A 23639-nucleotide genomic window follows, 5' to 3' on the forward strand; every position below is an offset into this window, starting at 1 on the left:
CTTCCCACTGCATATCATAGTTATTTACACGTTGCATCTAGTCTTCCTACTGGATCTATGTTTTGAGTCATCGCTACCACTCAAAAGTACCTAGCACATCTTGTACACAGTAATCATTCAACAAATAAATGGAAAAAAAGTACTTTGACAATCTGTTGAAAATAAAATAACTGTTCTTTAGTTATATTACTTCTTAAATTATTCCCACATGATACAGACTGATATTCTCAACACACAGGAAGCTGAAATATAAAAGACCCATGTTTCAAGAAAGAATTTTTTTCCGGCCGGGCGCGGTGGCTCAAGCCTGTAATCCCAGCACTTTGGGAGGCCGAGACGGGCGGATCACGAGGCCAGGAGATCGAGACCATCCTGGCTAACACGGTGAAACCCCGTCTCTACTAAAAAATACAAAAAACTAGCCGGGCGCGGTGGCAGGCGCCTGTAGTCCCAACTACTCGGGAGGCTGAGGCAGGAGAATGGCGTGAACCCGGGAGGCGGAGCTTGCAGTGAGCTGAGATCCGGCCACTGCACTCCAGCCTGGGCGGCAGAGCGAGACTCCGTCTCAAAAAAAAAAAAAAAAAAAAGAATTTTTTTCCTAACAACATATTTACAATATAACTGAGAAGCCAAGACATACAGACATTAAAGTTAAATTATATATAATACACAGCAGCATGAATTAAAAGATAACCAAATATTCACTAAGAGGACAAAAATTCCTCTGGGTAGGAGCCAAGATTGCAAGTTGGTGAACTGACTTGAGCCTTGCAGACTGAGAAGGTCTGCAGAATTTTGGGGCACAAGACAATCTAAGCTCTGGGGACAGGAGAGTCTAGGCCTGAAATACTAAAAGCTAAACTAGGAGAATGGTTAGGGGGTGGGAACTGAAAGTCTCAACAGACCCTGAGAAAGAAGAGTTAACAGACTTGGGAACACTAAACACCAGTAGAGTGCTCAGGAGGACATCAAGGTTTGAAAACTACGGAGACCTAACTAGACGATTAACCCAACTGGGGACCTTGAAATGAGCCATCTGAGGGCAGGGGGAAATACAGTATGTTCAGTTTTAGATATACTGGATTTGAGATAAAAGTGGGACATCCAGAGCCTTTAGGTAACTAGATACACAAGGCAACAGAGAGTAAGTTATCTAAGAAAATAACAGAGAAAAAGTCCACAACTAGTCCTGAGGTACACTTATGAATGAGCATAGGAGAAGGGAAAATAAGTGAACCCACTGGAGAAGCCAAATGGCAGGAGGACCACTGTAATGGAATCCAAGATAAGAAATGATTTCTGAAAGCAAAGTTAAGAAAAGGAAGACTTGGACGGGCACGGTGGCTCACGCCTGTAATTCCAGCACTTTGGGAGGCCGAGGCAGGTGGATCACGAGGTCAGGAGAGCGAGACCATCCTGGCTAACACGGTGAAACCCCATCTCTACTAAAAATACAAAAAAAATTAGCTGGGCGTGGTGGCGGGCACCTGTAGTCCCAGCTACTCGGGAGGCTGAGGCAGAAGAATAGCATGAACCCAGGAGGTGGAGCTTGCAGTGAGCCAAGATTACGCTACTGCACTCCAGCCTGGGCAACTGAGCAACACTCCATCTCAAAAAAAAAGAAAAGAAAAAAAAGAAAAAGAAAAGGAAGACTCAGGCTTGGCACGGTGGCTCACGCCTGTAATCCCAGCACTTTAGGCAGGCAGATCACGAGGTTAGGAGTTCAAGACCAGCCTGATCAACATGGTGAAACCCTGTCTCTACTAAAAATACAAAATTATCTGGGTGTGGTGGCGCTAATCCCAGCTACTCGGGAGGCTGAGGCAGGAGAATCACTTGAACCCAGGAGGCAGATGTTGCAGTGGGCCCAGATGACACCACTGCACTCCAGGCCTGGATGACAGAGCAAGACTCTGTCTCAAAAAAAAAAAAAAAGGCCGGGCGCGGTGGCTCAAGCCTGTAATCCCAGCACTTTGGGAGGCCGAGACGGGCGGATCACAAGGTCAGGAGATCGAGACCATCCTGGCTAACATGGTGAAACCCCGTCTCTACTAAAAATACAAAAAACTAGCCCGGCGAGGTGGCGGGCGCCTGTAGTCCCAGCTACTTGGGAGGCTGAGGCAGGAGAATGGCATAAAACTGGGAGGCGGAGCTTGCAGTGAGCTGAGATCCGGCCACTGCACTCCAGCCTGGGTGACAGAGCGAGACTCCGTCTCAAAAAAAAAAAAAAAAAAAAAAGAAGAAGAAGAAAAGAAAAGGAAGACTTAGACACACATGCCCCCAACTCCCATAAATACTGCAGCTTCACGGATCATCAGAACAAAAACCAGAATTGGGGGCTACATAGGCTAATTCCCTAAACAGCTCTCCCTTGATTTTTTTTTTCCTGTAATCAATATGGCTTGAAATAAAGGACACATTTTGAATTTATGCCCTTTTTAAAGTAGTAAGTGAAGGTAAAATTCACTAAATTATATGATAAGGAGCTGCAGATATATCTTTTCAGTTGTATTTGGCTTAATATCAAAACTAACTTGCTTTTTTGTTTTCCTTTTTAGCTTTTATCAAAACTATACAAAAATGGATGAAAGAAAAAAAAAGTAGCCCAAATTCCTGCCAAGTGGCAAGAAAAAGTCAACCCAAGATTCAACTATTGGCGGTACTTAACCTACAAGTTGATAAACCACAGGGAGAAGACTGAGTGGAGTAAACTGGGATGCTAATAAATAAAGCAAGTTTTTTAAAAGGCTGAACCATATAAAATAGTCAACATACAAAAATGTATTTTTCATGTTTCATATGTTCCTTACAAGACTACAAATAACAAGCAGTAATACCCACAAAGAATTTCTGTGCCACTGACTTAATTTTTGTTCATCCTCATTAGCAACTGGCAAAGAGGAAGATGTCTTCCACAATTTACACTTTAAGTATTTGTACACAGCATATCCCTTAGGCACCAAAATACCTACTTTTTCGAGTACATGTGGTCTTCTGTTTCACAGCTGAGGAACACCACCAGAGGCAACAGAATTCTGTATGCACCAAGAAAAGGTGGTTGGTTATACGACCCCAGGGAGATCCTGGGGGGTTGGGCAAGTCTCTGCAAGTTGTTGCCACAAAGGCAAAGGCAAATCTTGAACTGCAGGGAAGCAGACCAACTCCCACACAATTGAAAATTCTGCCTTCCCCAATCACTATGTGGTATTTACACTGCCTTTCCAAGAGGATCCCCAGAAAGTCCCAAAGCTACAGCACATATGGGACAAAAGAATGGCTGGGTAAATTCCCATGATGCCAGGGAACTGGGTAGTTTCCAAGGGCAGAGTGTTCCAGAAAAATGCAAATCATTCATGCTTCCCCAAAGAAATTCCAGCCAAATACAGCTGCTATCTTAGAAAGTCTAATACAAAATTGCAGTTTAGATGCTTGGATGAAGGGGTTAGAAGCACAAGGACAGGCAACATGTTCAGAGTCTACAAGGGATTCTAACTTGCCACTGAATATTCTTCCCCTTCATCCCCATTTCATATCACCTCTGAGAAGATTCCCTGTGTGTGCGGAGCATGAAATCTATGTGTCTGCTGCCAACGTGACACCTTTTCAGCGATTTTGGGGTCTTGAAGACCTTTACCTTTTTTTAAGTTTACATAAGAATTAAAATGCCTTATTTTCAGTATTTCAGTGTTTTGTCACTTAAAAAAAAAAAAAAAAAAACTAGGCCATAAGCATTGGCTCATGCCTGTAATCCCAACTACTCAGGAGGCTGAGGTGGGAAGATCACTTGAGCCAGGGGCAGGCAGAGGTTGCAGTGAGCTGAGATCAAGCCACTGTATTCCAGCCTGAGCAAAAGAGTGAGACCCTATCTCAGAAAAACAACAACAACAACAAAAACTTAGTATCATTCAAAAAGAGGCCACTCTTCTCGCCATCCCCTAAACCACGGACTTGCCACAAAACCATGGTAAAAAGTAAAGTTCTTCGGAGTATGAAACAAAGTATTCCAATTTGGCATCTATTCTGGAATTTCTGAACAAAATCTTTTAGCTGTCAGACATATTCAGGTAACTTTCAGCCTTTAATATGATGCTACATTTAGCTGTATAATCCCCCCATCCATTTTAAATTATTTCCTCATTCTTGCTTCCCCAGGTACATATACAGGATTATCAAGGCTTCCTTTAAGGTAATTTCAGTAACAATCCAGAAGTAGGAAAGATGCCTCAGATCCTCTAACCACTCGGTCTCACCAGGATTCTCTAAGTCAAATGTGACCATGCAACAGAAAAGCAGCCATCCTTCTAACAGGATCTCTGTGGCTGGTTCAATGACTCACCTACAGATTATACCCAAATTACAGAATAAATATTTATTTCAAAATATAAGCAAATCCACTGTCAGTTCATAGGCCAAATAAGAAACATCACTCCCAATTATTTATCTTAAGAATAAAAAGCTTTGGGGCCAGGCATGGTGGCCTATAATCCTAGCACCTCAGGAGGCCAAAGCGGGCAGATCACAAGGCCAGGAGTTCGAGGCCAGTCAAGCCAATATGATGAAACCCCTCTCTACTAAAAACACAAAAATTATCCAGGCGTGGTGGTGCGTGCCAGCAGTCCCAGCTATTTGGAAGGCTGAGGCAGAAGAATTGCTTGAACCTGGGAGGCGGAGGTTTCAGTGAGCCGAGATTGCGCCAGTGTACTCCAGCCTGGGCGACAGAGCGAGACTCCATCTCAAAAAAATAAATAAATAAAATAAATATTTATCTTTAATTAAAATCAAAGAGGATGCCTCTAATAAAACAATCTAAAAATTTATGTAACAAGAGTTAAGTGGTATAGTCATTCTTTTAATCTAAACTGTTCTAAATAATATCAAAACAGAAGAGTCAACTCAAAACTGCCATTTATTAAAAAAATCGGAGTTCACAATACCACTTCCCAAGCTTTAGAAGGCTTTCTATGTGAGAAAACAGGTCATGGAAATGAAGTTTCACTATTTATAAATACTGCACTAGATTTAGAAGATCCCGGGTTTTCCAAAAGTCTTAGGTTCCACTTTGTGTGTGACCTTATAGCAATTCTAGGCAATATTAAAACAAGTGTAAGACATTTAACATACCATCCCCACAAACACGAAATGCATATCCTTCAAATATAACCAGCACTTAACTATCTAAAGAATGACATTAAAAGTTTTTGAATTCACTAACAGTTTTCCAACTGGTTTGTCCTATGCAAATGACTCAAACTTTCAGGCAGGCCCCAGGAAGCAGCACACAAGAAACTATTTAATTAAAGATTCAGCCTAATTCCCAGTAGTAAATCACAGGAAATATTTTGTTCCAAAGCAACGTCTCCTCAGTCCTAAAACAGTTAAGTTTTGGTTGATTTGCATTTAAAAACTGGATTTAAGTAAAAAGTCATAGTAAAATTTCTCTTTTATGACTCTTAGAACAGGAGTCTTTCAGATCTGAGAGTGAAACTTGGTTTTAACAAGTAACTCGTTTTTATGAAACTCTAACCAGAAGACTAGTTATGAGTTACAACAGCTCAGGTTGTTTCTTTTCTTCTTAAAATACCCTTTTACTCAAACTGAAAATGCACTTGCTGTAATCCGACTTAAACCAACTGACATTACACCTGAAACATTTACTCATTTGAGAAAAGCAGCCTACTCCAAAGCAAAGCCCCATTAGGCTCCCACTGGGAGCTGCCCAAGGGCCTCCAATTCCAGACAGATAATTTAACAGGTCTCCTAGCTCTGGCAAAGAAATTTAAAAAAAAAAAAAAAAAAAAAAAAAACTAAATTATTCTTGCATTTTTCAAAGAATCAGAACAAGAACCTGATAAAATGGTTGTAAAGATGATTTAACATCAGAATCTATTTTTTAAAAACCTAAATCTTAAAAAGTGTAAGTCACATTCCTAGTTTAACACTCTGACAATGCCATTTGAGATGCAAAACTAAAAATATCCCAAAACACTGCCTTTATCTTTAAAGAAAGGCACTCCAGCAAGTTGAAGTAGGTTGTATCCATTTCCAAGGACTGAAGAATGGTGTAAGTACACACTGTACTTTGAATGCAAAAAAAGGGGGGGAATATTTTTTTTTAAATGGCTAATACTCTGTAACAGTTGAAGTGGAATTGATAGATGAGCAAGTAAGTACTTAAATTCAAATGTTAAGTAAAACAAGATTTAGCAGACAATTTCGATTTTGTGACTTAATAGAATATATGCCGAGCTTAAAGGTAAGAAGGCACTTTACCTTTTTGAAACACTTGGTAAAATTGCATGCAATGCCTCGTAATGAAGCGGTAAGTGATACCTTTACTCTAAAACACACTTTGGAAAAAATAAAATGAATCTTGAACTCCTTTCCTTCTCCAGGAACTTCAATATGGTGTGAGTAACTTAACCTCTTTGACACGCATTAACCACAGGGATGACACTGTATGTAAAATAACCTTGGTGTTAACAACTGCGCAGCTAAGACCAATCTTTTATTATGCTGTGGAGTCAATATGAGAGGCAAGGAAAGGTTTGTTTAAAAAGATGTTTAGCTCGGCCGGGCGCAGGGGCTCACGCCTGTAATCCCAGCACTTTGGGAGGCCGAGGCGGGCGGATCACGAGGTCAGGAGATCCAGAACATCCTGGCCAACACGGTGAAACTCCGTCTCTACTAAAAACACCAAAATTAGCTGGGCGTGGTGGCTCTTGCCTGTAATCCCAGCTAGTCGGGAGGCTGAGGCAGGAGAATCGCTTCAACCAGAGAGTCGGAAGTTGCAATGAACCGAGATCGCGCCACGGTACTCCAGCCTGGCGACAGAACGAGACTCCGTCTCAGAGCGGGGATGAAAAAAAAAAAAAAAAAAGGTGTTTAGCTCAACTAGACAGCCTTTACAGCAATTCCGCCACCGGTGACAGTGAGAAACTGTCAGCTTGGGGAGGCCGCGCGGCGACTGGACCCCGCCCCCGGGAAGCCTCCCCGGGGCCGAGGCCACCCCCCCGCCCCGGGCCTTCTCCTCGGAGTCGGGAAATACCTGCCCCCACGCTAAGTCTCTACTGGCCACTCTCTATAAGGCAAAAATGGCAAAAATCCTCCTTTGAGGCATCGCTCCCTCGACGCCCATCGCCACTCCGACTCCCTCAAAAAATTGGTCGCAAAGCCCCCCGCCTGGTCCCTCATCTGGACCTCCATTCTCAAGAACAGGGTGGCAAGGCAGGAAAAGACGCACACTTCCCAGCCCCCGGCCCCCCAGGGCAGCCTCTGTGTTTCTCAATAAAAGCCTCCTACCAGGGGCAAGACCAAGTTCGGGCGCTTCCCCTCGTGGAGAAACGCTGGCCCCACGGCTCCCGGCCCGGACGCGCTGGCCCTTTAAAGGCGCGGGCTTCCTGCGCCCGGGGCCCCTCCCACGCCATCGCCACCGCCCGCGCCCGCCCCCGCCGAGGGTCACACTTGAACTTTAGCTCGCCCAGCGCAGCCAGGCGCCGGCGCTCCGCAGGCGGTGGCCGCCCCTTCGCACGTGTCGGAGGCACCACCTCGGGCTCGGGACGCCCGGCCCCCGGCACTCGAGGCCACTCCAGAGAAAACCAAAACAAAGCAAAATGCGCACCGCCTCCAGAAACTGCCCGGCTGGCCCTGCACCGTCCACGGCCGGTCGCGCCCTGCCTGTCCCCTCCACCTGCAGCCCGGTCCCGGGACAGGGAGAGTCCGGGGCCCCTCGCCGCGCCCTCCCCCGCCGCGCCCGGCGGAAACAGCTCCGCAGCGCGGCCGGAGAGGACCTGCCCTCCCCCCGCGGAGGTCCGGGAGGGAAGGGGCAGTCGAAGCAGTCAGCGCGGGCCGGGGGAGTGCCCCTCCCAGCGAACCCGTTTCTCCTTTCACTGGCAAACTTTTCGGCCGCTGATATCCACTTCTTGGCGCACTTTCTTTACTTAGTTCCTCGACGAGCCCCTTTTCGCGTCCCACGCGAACTCTTGACTGGCGCGCGCGCACACCTACTGCCGTCCCCGACCGGACCTGGGCGAGGTCACCGCGACCACCGCTTCTCGCCCGCCCTCCTGGGAACGCGCTGCCCTCCTGGCCCGCACCTTCAGGCCGAGCAAACCTGCACAGCTGCGCCCTCGCCTGACCCACCGCGCCCCCAAGGTCCGGCCGCGCGCCGAGACCGCTCACCTTCCAGCCCGCCGAGCTGTTGCTGTCACCCTTATCCTTGAAGTAGGGCACGCTCTTGACCATCCACTCGTAGATCTGCGACAGCGTCAGCCGCTTCTCCGCCGAGCTCTCGATGGCCTTGGTGATGAGGTCAGCGTAGGACAGGTTGCCCCACGCGTTGCGGCGGGACGAGCTGCTCTTGCGCGGCTGCCCCGCGAGAGGCCCAGCGCCAGCGGGGGGCACTGGCGGGTGCTGCGACAGCGGCCCGGGCGGCGGGGGCTGCGGCGGCGCTGGGTGCAGGCAGCCCGCCTCCGGGCCTTGGAAGTCCCCGCACAGTCCCCCGGTGGCGGCCGCGGCGGCCGCCGCCGCCACCGCCGCCGCCACGGAGCCGGGTGCTTGCGGAAAGTCCTCGCTCTCCTCCAGCAAGCTCAGGTTGCTCATGAAGTCGGCGCTGACAGCGGCAGCCGAGGCCGAGGGCAGGCCCGCCGCGGCGTCGGGGTTGGCAGCCGCGCCGCCCGACGGCGCCGGGCTGGAGGTGGCCGAGTTGGACTGGCTAAACTCCGGCCTGGGCAGCGGCCAGGTGCACGAGCGCGGCCGGGGCAGCGGCTCGAAGTCCGGGTCGATCTCCACCACCTGAGGCGCTTCGGCCATGGTGACCCCCGCCCCTCCCCCAGCCGCGGGAGAGCCAAGAAGGGGAGAACGCAGCACGGGGGCCGGAGGGGGAGGGGGCGCGAAGAGACGGTCCGAGATTTGGGGGAACGAAGCCGGTGCGGCGAGCGGACGGAAACTGGGAGGAAAGCGCGGCGGAGTGCAAGCGCGAGCCCAGAACTTAACTTCGCCGGGCCATCCACATCGAGGCTCCTCAGGGTCCGCCGCACGGACTGGACGGCTGGCCAGAGCCGCCGGGCCGGGGCAGAGCCTGCGCCGCGCTCCAGCTGACAGGGCCGCGGACGGAAGGACAGACGGATGCCGCGGGCCGCTCGCTCTCCCCGGCTGCGCGCCCGCTGCGCTGCTGCCTGTTGAATGTGGCGGCGGCAGCAGCGGCTGCTGCGACTACTAGGCCGCCCGACTTACGGGATCTGCCGCCGCTCCCCGCCCGCGCCGGCGCGCGCGCCGGCCCGCCCCTGACCGACAGCCCGCGCGGCCAATGGGCATGCGGCACCGCCGCCTGGGCAGCCAGTGGGCGCCGGGCTGGGCGGGGCCCGGTTTTCCACGGGGAGGCGGCGGTGGGCTGGTGGGGGGTAGTAGGGTGTTTTTCTCTTTCACACACTCATCTCCTTTTTTTTTTTTTTTTTTGGATCTCTATTATTTTCTGGTAATTCTCGAGTGTTTCTGTGATTCTCTCGCCTTCTCAGTGTTTTGATTGCTAGGAAGCAAAGCAGCGTGGAGGCGGCGGCGACACTTTGTTTACTACGGAGGAGCAGAGCCGAGTACTCTGGAAGCCCGGGTGGGAGGAGGCGCTCGCTGCGCCTTGACCTCTGCTGCGGGCCCAGCCCGGCGGGCGGACAGGGCAGGGGGCCGGGGACCCGGGGCGCGGGGTGGGTGGGTGGAGGCGGCCGCGCGGAATTCTACTCAATCGTTCCCTCCTGGCTCCACCCACGATGTCTTTGCTAAACGACGTGGGGAATCGGTGGATTTTGTTTTGGTTTAGTGTTTTCTTTCGCTGCGATCTGTCAAGTCCTCCGGCCCGCTCACGGGCTGCACACGACCACCGCCCCTGGCGCCGCGGGTCCTGCAGTCGAGTCCGCGCTGAGAGACCCTTCTCCGCGCCCGGTGCCCACCTGTCCGCACCCCCAGGCTCAACCTGTGCCATTCGGTCTAGCCAGAGGCGCGTCACCCAGCCGGGCAGCCCCCAACCGGATTCACTGTATTCTTGATCTTTTTTAAAAGGCTAGAAATGAGGAACAGGGGCCCCGGCGCGAGGAGGAGATTCTCCCGCCTCCCCGCACACACGGATCCAAAGGCACCCGCGACCGCATGCCCTCCGTGGGAACCTCTTCCCCTGGGCGGGAATCTCCCGCTTCGTCCACTGAGTCCAGGGCCGGCAGCGAAGGGCTCAGGAGCGCAGTTAGCGAGAACCAGGTCACTTTATTACTTACCCCTAATTAAATTTAACTGTTTGTTATTTCTTTTTTATTTACAACGGAAGTGATCGGGTGTTAAGTTAAAACGCAAGGGCGGGGGATAGGACCAAAGCCTTGGGGCGCAGCCTGCCCCATCCCCAAGTTCCTTGAGGCTACTTGCTGTGTGCGTCAACCAACCCCCCACCCACACCCCACCTTTCCTCGTCTGAGCTGCAGGTCCAGGACATCCTGTCGAGGATCAGTGGGGCCAAAGGTAGGAAGATAATGGCCCTTGTGTCTCAAGCAGAAGAAACAGTTTTCCAGTTTTGTTTTGTTATGCTTTTGCTTTTTTAGGAAGAATATGGAAGGCATTTCCTTTTAGAAAGATGGGAACACTTAGGATGGAAGATGGACAATAGGGTTTTAAATATCTTGTCCAAAAGGACAGCTTCCAACTCTTTTTTTTAATTCCCCTTTCTTTCTTACAAGTAATTCTGCAATGGAAAAAGTGGCATCTAGAGAAAATTAGTCTGTTGGACAAGAGGTTGTTGAAAAAATAGAAAAGAGGGGAAAAAGGGGAAAATGAGGCCTCTTACAAAAGTTAAAAAGATTTAGAGATCTGTTTCTTCATTTATATTCTAACTATCGTCTCTGTAGTCTGGGCTCCTGTTTCTTCATAATCCATTTATCACAATAGCTTCTTGCTGATACTGGGGATGGGTGGGGTGGGGAGCCTGAGCCGGATGGATTGGGGACGGGCGGAGGCTGGTTCCCACCCTCGTCTTGTGGTCTCTTCACGTTTACTAGCAAATTTGGACAATCTGGGCCTCCTCTGCCAGCCGCTAGGGGACCTCAGTAACCCAGATGATGAGCTCAAAGGCAGGCCCCAAAGTACAGCTGTTGCTTCCCCCATCCTTTCCAATTACACTCTGCAGAAGCAGCCCCTGATCCAGACAGCCGCACCCTAAAAATAGGCGGTGCCCTAGTGGATAATTCTTGGCAAAGGAAGCCAGCTTCAAATTTGGCCTTGCCTTCATTTCTATTCCGGTTTTTCAGGGCGTCAATCAGAGAAGAATATTTATTTGGTTAAAGGAGTCTTCCTACAGACTTTCCCCAAATCCTTGAAATCTTTGAGGCTCTCCTGCCCAATTATTTCTTCAAATGTGATGTGATAGTTTACTTTTATTTGGTCTTTCTTTAAAAAACTTGACGAGGCAGGCACAGAGAACCTATAATACCAATGTCCCTGACACATAGGTCCAAAGGATTAAAAATATATATTGAAGGGTTTTTACAGCTAACCACCACACTGTTGTATCTAAATATCAATTTACTGAACCCCAGGATGTTGTTGAATATTTCACTTGTTTCCAGTCTTTAGCTATCACAGACTATTCTGTAAGAAATAACCTTGCATAACTTCATTTCATGTCTGTAGAAGTATATATACAGGAGGAGTTTCCAGAAATGAAAGTCATTGAGTCAGCAGGTATACCCATTCGTAATTTTGAAAGGCACAGCCAAATTGCCCTCCACAAGGGTTATATCAAGCTAAACTTTCTTTTCCATTAGACCCACAGAATGTTAAACTTGAAAATAAATTTGGAGATCACCTTGGTGACCCCCTTTAACTTAGAAACTAAGAGAGGTGCAGAGAGGCCGATTTGCCCCAGCTCCCATAATAAAAGGGGTGATGCCAGGGCCATAGCTCTAATTTCTTGCTTTCCTATCAGTAACCTTCTCAAAACAGATGGAAAATTATAAATATCCTGTAATCCCACTATAACAATAACCATTATAACTTTGTGGTGTATTTCCTTCCAGTCAACGCGCAGATCTTAGTAATCATAGTTAGACGAACTCCACTGAACCAAATCAAGGTTTGAATTAAAAGACCAAATAGACCGGGTGCAGTGGCTCGTGCCTGTAATCCCAACACCCTGGGAGGCCGAGGCAGGCAGATCACCTGAGTTCAGGAGTTCCAGAACAGCCTGGCCAATATGGTGAAACCCCATCTCTACTAAAAATACAAAAATTAGCTGGGCGTGGTAGCGGGTGCCTGTAATCCCAGCCACTCAGGAGGCTGAGGCAGGAGAATCCCTTGTACCCCGGAGGCAGAGGTTTCATTGAGTCAAGATCACACCACTGCTCCAGCCTAGGCTACAGAGTGAGACTCTATCTCAAAAAAATAAAAATAAATAAGTAATAAGAGATCAAGAAAACAGACATAAAACAATGATAGTGATAATAAGATTGAAAGAAGAGATTACAAAAGAAGTTTTTTGGTTTTTTTTTAGTCAAAAACGTAAACGTTGCCGTCTCTGAAGGGTGACCAAGTATTTAGGTCATCCCTGGTTCTGCTTAAGAGAAAAAGTTCTTTTCTCCTTCCTTGTGTTTTGTGGTTGCAGCTTGCTTTGAAGGCATTTTCTACTGATTATCACTCAGCTGCTGCATGTGTCTGAACTGGGAAGAAAATAGGGAAGAAAAATGTCTCATGTCAGGTAAAGACAATTAAAATGAAAAAGGAAATTTATCCTTATAAAGCCCATCTCACAAAACTATGTGATGTTCTTTTCTGGGCCTGGTTTTCAGGGTAACTATTGCCTCGTCCTTAACAGGAAGACTGAGGGATGGTTCCCTTTGATCAATTCCCAGGCAGAAATTTCTACATTTACCCCTCAGTAACACATGATGGATGTCTGGTTTAAATTTTTATTTGTCGAATAGATAATTTAAATTCTATTTAATGAGTAAGTGAAAAACTTAGATGCTGATTTTTCAGTCAGGGCACTTCACTTCATATTTCACATTCCCTTTCCCCAACAGCTCTCTGTTTCCAAACCTTTGTCTGAATTATTAGGAGGTACTGCTATCAACCTGAAACAGCCTTTCTTCACTTAGCCCATAGAAAGTAATAATCTGAAAAATATATATATATAGCCTCGGGTCTTTAAACCAATGTCCTGAAAGCTGGCATATTAACTGGTCGCTGTAGTAAGATTAGAAGTAACCATTCGTTTCTCTTAAGGGATCATTTCCTTTGGGTTTTGTCACTAATTCCACAAATATCTACAGAGCACCTCCTACATATATGCCAGGTGCTGTGCATCTTAGAGTCCATTGTTTTGATGGAAAATTCCTTGAGATCCAAAATGGTTTATTTTCCCTGATACGATATTTGCTATCAGAGTTAAGAACGCTGTTCTTTTCAAATCAGCAATGCAGAGTGACAATGTTTATTTGGAGAAATTACAAAAAAAATGTTTTCGATAGATAAAAGAAATGCTAAGGCTGGAAAAATCGAAATATAGTCACCATTTTGGAGGAAAATAATGAGATGAGGTGGAAAAGATTTAAAAATGCACCGTCCACAGGCACTGGGAGTATGAGTTCTGACCACTAAGCCTCAGGGTCGGGATGATCTAATTACAAACAAACAAAAGACGAGACTACTTCTGGTTATCTGTCTGCTAACCTGTAACAGAAGGGAAGCAGTGAACCACTTCTTTTGTCAATTCTGTTGTGAAGGGCCAGTGTTTGTCAACTTCAATAAACTATTCCTTCACTTTATGTATTAGTGAGAGACTACTTGTGGGTCTCTGTAGGAATACTAACACATATTTGTAGATAACCTAAATGACCAACGATACAGAATGGTTAAATAAATAATGGCATATCTATAAGGTGGAATTTCACACAGCCATTTAAAATAAAATCTTTGGGCTGGGCAGGGTGGCCCACACCTGTAATCCCAGCACTTTGGGAGGCTGAGGCGGGCGGATCACTTGAAGTTAGAAGTTCCAGACCAGCCTGGCCAACAAGGTGAAACCCTGAAACCCTGTCTCTACTCAAAATACAAAAATTAGCCAGGTATAGTGGTGCAAGCCTGTAGTCCCAGCTACTAGGGAGGCTGAGGTGAGAGGATCACTTGAACCCAGGAGACAGAGGTTGCAGCGAACTGATATCATGCCACTGCACTCCAGCCTAGGCGACAATAAAATAAAATAGCCTTCCCAAGCCATAAAGGGGATACACATTCGAATTAAAATTCTTTCTAATTTTGAGAACTCATAGAATTGCCATAACATTAATGATGGTACATGAAATTCCAAATTCTCTGAATGTCACAAATCTGAATCTTACATTCATGTTTGAAATACAATGTGTTTTCACTATTTTATTTCTGTTTCTTGTCATATTAAAGCTCTTAACACACTTCCAAAAAAGGGGGGACATATGTATTAAATAAGAAAATGCTGCCATGTCGAACACAGATGGTAGAACGTTTCTGGCAGAAAGGAAGTTTAACAAGGCATTTAACTTATTTACTTGGAAAACTAATATGCATGAATGTTCAAGTAAAGCAGTAAGAAATTAATTGCTGTTTTACAATAATCAGTTTTTCCAATCTAATCGCCCTATTTCCATACCATGATAGCAGAGAAAGGGAGTCAACTGTGATTGTAAATAAACTACTGACTAAGAGAATCCAGGATAGGAATGAAGGAAGAAACTGTTAGCATTTTATAGTAACTAACCAAGTTGCTTGTCATTCGTTGATAAAAATCAATAACAAGAGGTAATAACTGTGTAGTCAGAGTACATGTGTTTTCCATATGGTACCTACAGTCACTGACTGTCAGCTAGGGTATAAAAACAGGAGGCAAGAGTTTATCACATTTCAGATTTGGCTGACTCACAGGGCCCACCCATATGCAAAGTCTACTCTGGCAGAGAGTCAACATAGATGAATAGTGAGTATTTCCCTGGGATATCAGGTTTCTACTTTGTGGTGAATACAGCCTTTAAAACACACTGAAATATTCTATATTCTAAGGTTTAACATTTAAAAATGGAATTCCTAATTAGCTGATTACTGATATAGTGCTGGAGGAAAGATTAATTTGTCTCGTGTGATGCCATGTGTACTTTAAATAATTTTGTGTTTCAACAACAAACTGAAAACAGAACATTTGACGGCTATGTTGCATGCCTGAGCTCTAGAGCATTCCAACCTGGAAAAATTCTTTCTATAATCCAAGACTAGGCTCCGGAAGCTCTCTTCCTCATTTTTCAGATTTACAGATCATCTGACACAAGATGAGCTATAAGTCAATAAATATACATGTAAGTCTGCTTTCAAGATGTTTTCAGTTATAAACTGTAAATCGTTTTTCACCCAGAATGAGAATATACACATGAAAGTTTTCTTCATGCTCCAGTGTTAATAAAAACTGCTTTTTTTTCCAACAATAACTATGGACCAAGCACTTTACAGCTATTATCCAAATCAGTCCTCCAAGCCACCCAATAATATAAGAGTTATTATGACTCACATTTTACAGAAATTGAAACTAAGGTACAAAGAGCTAAGAAACTTACCTGAGGTCTTATCTTAGAAGCTTATCTAATTATAATCAGACTTCTTATCCAAATTCAGAGTTCATCTCCTGTTTAACATGACACTTTCTGCCTCTATAAAATGTTGGGTTTTTCTAGAGGACAAGAAATGGAGAGGTTAATTTAAGGTTTCAATTTTTTTTTTCCAGAAAATTGACATTTGGACTTTTTTGGGGGGTAATCTATGTCAGCAATCATCTCTGCCTAAAGCCAATTCAGTTTATGTTAATGATAGAAGCCCAGAGACAGAACATAAATAACAATAATAATGCTGATGTTTGCATGTGTATAAGACAAACCATGCAGGGGATTTCAAGCCATTAGCACTTGCTTATTTAAACAACCAGCCTAAGACCATATACAATAAGAGCAGCCAGCTCTTCCAGAATGGTTGGTTTATCTGGAACTCTTTCCAAATCTCTCCTTATCCTGAAAAAAGGCACATCAAACCAAGTTCAACAGCCATATTGAGTTCTATCTCCATCCAAAAAAAGGGACTAGCATTGGATGTTTATCAAAAAGCCAGTCCTCAGCTGAGTTTCAGAAGCTTGGAGTTAGATTAGAACAAGTGAACATGTATTTTACAGTTCAGACGGTGGGCCTTATTCCAGTAATATGTAACCCACCCCACTCCCTGGACCTCCTGGGGAATTCGGCAGAGCCATAAGGTTTACTTTCATGAGGCGATAAACTAAAGCAAACAAACAAAGCCCTTATGTTCCTCTCTATTTCAAAGTTGGCTTCAAAGTTGAATTGCAGAGTGTCCCTCTCTCCCACCAAGTGGGCATAAAATATCAGAAATATTTTTAAAGCACCTTTAGAAAAAGTTACTGCATCAGACATGGTGGTGTGCGCCTGTAGTCCCAGCGACTCGGGAGGCTGAGGCAGGAGGATCACTTGAGCCCAGAAGTTCGACATACCAAGACCTTGTCTCAAAAAAGAAAAACTTGGCTGGTGGCTGGGCAAGGTGGCTCACACCTCTAATCTCAGCACTTTGGGAGGCGGGGGCAGGAGGATCACTAGAGGTTAGGAGTTCAAGACCAGCCTACCCAACATGGTGAAACCCCATCTCTACTAAAAGTACAAAAATTAGCCAGGTGTGGTGGCACACAACTGTAATCCCAATTACTCGGGAGGCTGAGGCAGGAGAATTGCTTGAACCTGGGAGGCAGTGAGCCGAGATCGCACCACTGCACTCCAGCCTGGGCGAGAGAGTGAGAATTCGTCTCAAAAGAAATGGGGTGGAATCAGGTGTCAGTGTACCCAGTTTTCATGAAAAGCATAAGTAAAACTTCCTTCAGCTAAGCGTTGTGGTTGTATTCTCTTTCCTTCAGCCTCACATCACAGAGAAGCATGGAAAGCCCCCATCAATCACAGACAAGAGGCTAGCCCTAGTCAGAAGAGCTTATCTCCGGCTACTTTCCTTTCAGGTGGGAACAGTTGAAATTGCCACTAAATCACAAAAGGAAAATCACTCCTTGGTGTTTTTCCATCTCCAGGAGATGTGCTAGTTTTAATGGCCCATTGGCCATTGGCCTGTGCATCCACTGATGTTGGCATCCGTAGATGCTGAAGATGAACGCCAACCGTTATATGATAACCCAGTAAAACAAAACCAGTTAAGCATCTCAATATATTATCTCTCTTCTTTAATGTCTACGTATTTGACTCATGATTTGATTTTCTCTTTTCATTGTAGACATAGCCAAATTAGGAGCCTGACAGAGGTCTGGGGAAGTAGGGTGGAGAAGGAAAAGAATGCTTCCCCCTCCTGGAGGGCTAGCATTAGGAGATATTCCTAATGTAAATGATAAGTTAATGGGTGCAGCACACCAACGTGGCACATGTGTACATATGTAACAAACCTGCACGTTGTGCACATGTACCCTAGAACTTAAAGTATAATAATAAAAAAAAAGAATGCTTCCCACTCCCTGCTGTCCTCTGGACACGACAACACACCCTGAGTCCCTTGGTCATCTCCAGCCATGACTGGGGTGAGGAGAAGGCAATGGGAACACAGGGGCTCTTTACAGATCATAGCAACCCCTCATCAAGTTTGCCATGATGCTGGTCCTATATGCAAAATATGATAAAGTGAAATCACAAACAGATCTTCCAAGAAAAGCAGAAAATCAACAACGCATGATCAACTAGAACCTCTTTTATTCCCTAAGTAGTGTTCCATTTATTTTGTATTTTGAATTTTTATTTTGGTATGACTTGCCACCTACATACCTCAAAGAGGTATTGTAAGGATTAAAATAATGTCTTAAAGCACTTTGAAACAGGGATAAAATGTTTGTTCTCTGACATTAGTACAACCTCGTGGGTAGGTTTTTGTTAGTATACAAATTACTTTAACTCTGGTAAATACGTGATTTCTAAATCACTGATATTTGTTCTAAATTGTACCACAGCTTCTCCACATCCACGTGTTAGGCACATTGGTTGCCAAATCCAACCGGTCCTTTGTGAATTTAGAGAGGATATGTATAAGCATGGCACATCGTAGCAAGAATTTAGGAAGGCCTCTAATCTCAGGGATTGTTACTACCTATTCATGCCCTACAGCTTTGAGGGGTTTTGTTGTTGTTGTTATGGTTGGTTTTTTGGTTTGTTTTTTCTAGAGACAAGGTCTTGCTCTGTCACCCAGGCTGGAGTCACAGTGGTCCGATCATAGCTCACTACAGCCTCAAACTCCTGGGCTCAAGTGATCCTCCCACCTCAGCCTCCCTAGGAGTGAAGACTACAGATGCTTGCCACCATGCCCAACTATTTTTTAAATTTTTTGTAGATATGGGATCTCTCTATGTTGCCCAGGCTGGTCTGGAACTCCTGGCCTTAAGCCCCATCTCAGCCTCCCGAAATACTGGGATTACAGGTGTGAGCCATCGCACCTAGCTGCTATGAGTTTTACATGGAAGTAAGTTGAGAATTTTGAACCTTTGATCCATCTTTTTATATGATCTGATATGCCAAAACTTTGCTAGAAAAAGCTTTAAAAATCCTCATATTATTCTTGATAGTCTCAGCAGGCAATTAAAAAGCAGTTAAAAATAAAATTAGCTGACTCATTTCAGGAGTTTAGCTGACAATGGTACTGGTAGCTTCAGCTTGACAGATAATATTATCATAGAAAGCAGCACAACAACGTTAACAATCATGCAAATTTCTCTAAAACAATTGCAAAAGAGAATTGATACAATGTATCCTTTGATTTTCTGTGGCTCTTCTTTTGGACAAAATTCTCAAAAACTGAACCCACTCAGACACCCCAAGGCTTTCTGTAAGAGTTAGATGTTGCTTTAAGAAATATAAAAACTGGGGCTGGGCTTACTGGCTCACACCTGTAATCCCAGCACTTTGGGAGGCTAGGGTGGGAGGATCATTGAAGCTTGGGAGTTGAATTAAAAAAAAAGAAAGAGGAGGAAGAAGAAGAAAGAGAAACAAATATTGGAGACAAGTGACTGTCTCATAAAAATTTTAAAATCTTAACAAAATTAACTCAAATAAGAAAAGCAAAACATATAGAACAGCAGTAACAACAAAAAGTAGATGACTTGAAGGGAACTGAAATATAATGGCTTCTAAGTCTGGGATCTGTTTTTCTGGTTTTTATTTCTTTCTTTTTTTTTTTTTTTCTTTTTTTTTGAGACGGAGTTTCGCTCTTGTTGCCCAGGCTGGAGTGCAATGGCGCTATCTCAGGTCACTGCAAACTCCGCCTCCCCGGTTCAAGCGATTCTCCTGCCTTAGCGTCCCGAGCAGCTGGGATTGCAGGCACCTGCCACCACACGCAGCGAATTTTTTGTATATTTAGTAGAGACGGGGTTTTGCCATGTTGGCCAGGCTGGTCTTGAACTCCTAACCTCAGGTGATCCACCTGCCTCAGCCTCCCAAAATGCTGGGGTTACAGATGTGAGCCACTGCGCCCAGCCGTGATTTCTTTTTTTAAGACTAGTTAAATTCTTATTTAGGAAGAACGCAATAGCCTAATTTTAATGTTCACTTTTAAAATTAAAAAGTACTCATGTCTTTTCATGTAGACGAATTATTTCTAACAAGGCAGATTCTGCAGTTATTCCTAGATTAGTTATTCTTGGCAGTTGTACTGTAAAACCACGTGTCAACTATGTGTACACACGATAATTCTATTAAAAGATATCATAAATGCCACCTTATTTTCACAGCCCAATTAAAACATACAACAAATTTAGTCACTAATAAACAAAAATTGACGAGAACCATGGAAATGTCTTAAATTAGAAACCAGGAAAACCTGAAATTTAAAAACAAAAGAAGCTGCTAAAATTACACAGTCAAGGTAAAAATTTATATTGTAAATGTTACCAAAAAAACATTTAAAGGTGTGAAAGGGTTTTATTTTTTTCTTAATTAGCAAGGACATTCTTAGTTCTACCTTTGGTGATCAATTCTTAAACAGGTCATAATGAAAGCATTATATTTTATTTTTATTTATATTTTTGAGACTGAGTTTCACTCTTGTTGCCAAGGCCAGAGTGCAATGGCATGATCTACACTCACTGCAACCTCTGCCTCCTGGGTTCAGGTAATTCTACTGCCTCAGCTTCTCCTGTAGCTGGGATTACAGGCGCATGCCTCCACGCCCAGCTAATTTTTTTTTTGTATGTTTAGTAGAGACAGGGTTTCACCATGTTGGCCATGCTGGTCTTAAACTCCTGACCTCAAGTGATCCACCTACCTCGGCCTCCCAAAGTGCTGGGATTACAGGTACGAGCCACCGAGCCTGGACTGTTTTTTATTTTTTTATTAAAAAAATTTTTTTTGAGATGCATTTCACTCTGTTGCCCGGGCTGGAGTGCAGTGGTGTGGTCTTGCTCCCTGCAACCTCTGCCTCCAGGGTTCAAGTGATTGTCCTGCCATAGTCTCCAGAGTAGCTGGGATTGCAGGCATATACCACTGCGCCTGGCTATTTTTTTTTTTTTTTTTTCTTTTTTGAGATGGAGTCTCTATCGCCCAGGCTGGAGTGCAGCAGCGTGATCTCTGCTCACTGCAACCTCTGCTTCCGGGTCCAAGTGATTCTCCTGCCTCAGCCTCCCAAGTAGCTGGGACTACAGGCACATGCCACGACACCCGGCTAATTTTTTGTTTTTAGTAGAGACGGGGTTTCACCATGTTGGCCAGGCTGGTCTAGAACTCCTGACCTCAGGTGATCCGCCTGCCTTGGCCTCCCAAAGTGCTGGGATTATAGGCATGAGCCACCGCACCCGGCCATTTTTGTATTGTTAATAGAGACCGGGTTTTGCCATCTAGGCCAGGCTGGTCTAGAACTCCTGACCTCAAGTGATTATCATGCCTCTGCCTCCCAAAGTCCTGGAATTACAGGCATGAGCCACTGTGCCCAGCCTATTTTTTATTTATTTTTATTTATTTATTTGTTTATTTATGTATTTATTTTGAGACAGAGTATTGCTCTATCTCCTAGGCTAGAGTGCAGTGGTGCGATCTCGGCTCACTGCAACCTCCGCCTCCCGGGTTCAAGTGATTCTCCTGCCTCAGCCTCCCGAGTAGCTGGGACTACAGGCGCCTGCCACCACACGTGGCTACTTTTTGGGTTTTTAGGAGAGACGGCGTTTCACTATGTTGACCAGGCTGGTCTCGAACTCCTGACCTCATGATCTGCCGCCCTCGGACTCCCAAAGTGCTGGAATTACAGGTGTGAGCCACCGCGCCAGGCCACTGGGCTAATTTTTTTATGTTTTTATAGATATGAGGTCTCACTGTACTGCCAAGGCTGGCCTAAAACTCCTAGCCTCAGGTGATCCTCCTACCTCGGCCTTCCAAAGTACTGAGATCACAGGCGTGAGCCGCTCTGCCTGGATGAAAAATTATTTTTAAATGGGTCGTGATGGAGATTTTATTAAAATGGTCATAATGGATAAAGTACTTTCTTTTGTCTCCTGGAGCTATTCAAGGGCCTTTCTTGAGCTGGATCACAGAAGACACTTAACTTACCTCCCTCCAGGAGCCCTGTGCCACATTCCCTCTTCTTTTAGCTGGCTGAGAAAAAGAACAAGAAAAAAAGCTAGGGAAATTTTTTTGAATAAGTATTTCTTACTCAATTGAAAACCCCAAGCGTGCTGTGGTTCTCATACATACACATGATCATGAGCTCTGATACCCACCAGTGACCAGGCTGCTCCCAGGCGCTCAACTTCTTCCTTTCAATGATACTTGTCATTCTTTGATTGATGTTAGCACATCGAAATTCTTCTTTTTTTCCTCGAGGAACCTGATTATTCTAGTCTGAATTGTGTTCTTCCTCCCCAAGTTCATATGCTGAACGTCTCACCCCCACTAAGGCAGAATATGACTGTATTTGGAGACAGGCTCTTTGGAAAGGTGACTAAGTGAAAATGAGACCGTTAGGCTGAGGGTTTAACCCAATCAAACCTCTGTCCGCATAAGAAAGGGTGATTTGGAGGCACACACACCAAGGATGCCTGCACGGGGGAAAAACCACGTGAGAACAGGGAGAAGGCAGTCATCTGAAAACCAAGGAGCAAGGCCTCAGGAGAAAGCAAACCTGCTGGCACGTTGATCTTGGACTCCAGACTGTGAGAAAATAAATTCCTGTTGTTTAAGCCACACAGTCTGTAGTATTGTGTTAGGGAAGCCCTCGCAAATTACAATGACTGTATGATCAATTACGTTTTTCCAAACATAGTTAGGTTTTTAACACTCACATGAGGAATGAAAGGACCCTAATTCAGAGAGGCAGTTAAGCAAATAAAGCACTAGTTTTAGAGGCAGTCTCAACCAAACCCACTCTCCTAATGCATGGTTGCTTAACAAAGCGGCACAGTCAGCACCGTACAGGAAAATTGACTATGTGCCAGGTATTCTTCTAAGCTTATTCATTTATTTTTGAGGCGGAGTCTTGCTCTGTCACCCAGTCTGGAGTGCAGTGGCACGATCTCAGCTCACTGCAACCTCCACCTCCCAGGTTCAAGCAATTCTCCTGCCTCAGCCTCCCGAGTAGCTGGGATTACAGGCACATGCCACCACGCCCAGCTAACTTTTGTATTTTTAGTAGAGACGGGGTTTCACCATGTTGGCCAGGCTGGTCTCAAACTCCTGACCTCAAGTGATCTGCTGGCCTTGGCTTCCCAAAGTGCTGGGATTACAGGCATGAGCTACCACACCCAGCCTCTAAGCACTTTTCCGTATAAACTCATTTACTCTTCGCAAGACCCTACTGGACAGGTATTATTGGCAGTTGAGGCACAGGGAGGTTGTGTTACTTGCACAGCTGGGATACAAACCCAGGCAGGCTAGAGCCACAGCTTTGCTTCTAACCAGTAATCCATGCTGCTTCCTTAGTTAATAGCTCTAATGCTTATTACCCCTCCCTTACCAACCAAATGCTCAGCAGGACAAAGTGGTAAATTCAAATTCAGGCTGTACTCCTTATTCCTCCAGGCAGTTTCATTATCTGAGTACTTGGCATAATAATATCTTTCTGCTGTGGGGGTCACCTGAGATAATGATACAGGTGCTTGCCTGTCGGATCAGCCCCAGGCGATGCAGGCCTGTTTGCAGTCCCCTCTGTATCTCAAGTTCCATTTGATGATATTCAAAGAAACTCCACCAGGGCCTTAGGTTCCATCAGGGGCTTCTTCCAGATCATCTTGTATCTGTAATGCACAATGATTCAGCCACACTCATCCACAAAAGCTCATTACCTCTTGCTTTCAGTAAACCAGACCGAACACAGGTAAGAAAGGGAGAAAAAAGAGGTCCCAACTCATGCGTCCCTGACCCCTGTTACCTCTTCCCTAGGCTTCTGGAGAGCCTGCCCTAGGCTGCTGGCAGCCCTTAGAACATTAGAAGGGGAGAATCTTTGGATGGAAAGTATTCGTGAGGAGGGCTCATTGAAAGGAAAAGGCAGCCTATTCAAATTCAAGTTAAGCTTAGACCAGATCGTATGGCTAACCCCCATAAGGATATCCTCCCACTATGTCATGTGGGGATAGC

At 45.4% G+C, this 23639-nt stretch overlaps 1 protein-coding gene, 1 long non-coding RNA gene and 1 pseudogene across 5 annotated transcripts in view; 1 reads left to right on the forward strand and 2 right to left on the reverse strand.

Annotated features, from left to right (window-relative positions):
• Nucleotides 1-7941, forward strand: part of LOC102122846 (E3 ubiquitin-protein ligase RNF6-like) — a 49471-nt pseudogene extending 41530 nt beyond the window's left edge.
• Nucleotides 1-9241, reverse strand: part of FOXO1 (forkhead box O1) — a 339803-nt gene extending 330562 nt beyond the window's left edge. For 2 of the 3 annotated variants that reach the window (XR_012426860.1, XM_045376895.3), the window contains exon 1: nucleotides 8179-9241. Coding sequence is in view for 1 of the 3 variants with exons in the window: in XM_045376895.3 (XP_045232830.2) it covers nucleotides 8179-8808 (630 nt within the window). In the remaining 2 variants the exon portion in view is untranslated. Of the gene's footprint in view, nucleotides 7354-8178 lie in introns of those variants that run through there. The other variant, XM_074021887.1, reaches the window with a different exon arrangement.
• Nucleotides 9242-12453: 3212 nt separating this feature from the next.
• The window catches only part of LOC107127934 (uncharacterized), a 62113-nt gene continuing 50927 nt past the window's right edge, over nucleotides 12454-23639 (reverse strand). The window contains exons 4-7 of one of the 2 annotated variants that reach the window (XR_010582569.1): nucleotides 21788-23299; nucleotides 21618-21662; nucleotides 15603-15715; nucleotides 12454-12683 (exon numbers count right to left, since the gene is read on the reverse strand). This is a non-coding gene — a long non-coding RNA (uncharacterized lncRNA). Of the gene's footprint in view, nucleotides 12684-15602; nucleotides 15716-21617; nucleotides 23300-23639 lie in introns of both variants that reach the window. The other variant, XR_010582568.1, reaches the window with a different exon arrangement.

This window comes from Macaca fascicularis, chromosome 17, assembly GCF_037993035.2.
Source record: "Macaca fascicularis isolate 582-1 chromosome 17, T2T-MFA8v1.1".
Taxonomy (NCBI): domain Eukaryota; kingdom Metazoa; phylum Chordata; class Mammalia; order Primates; family Cercopithecidae; genus Macaca; species Macaca fascicularis.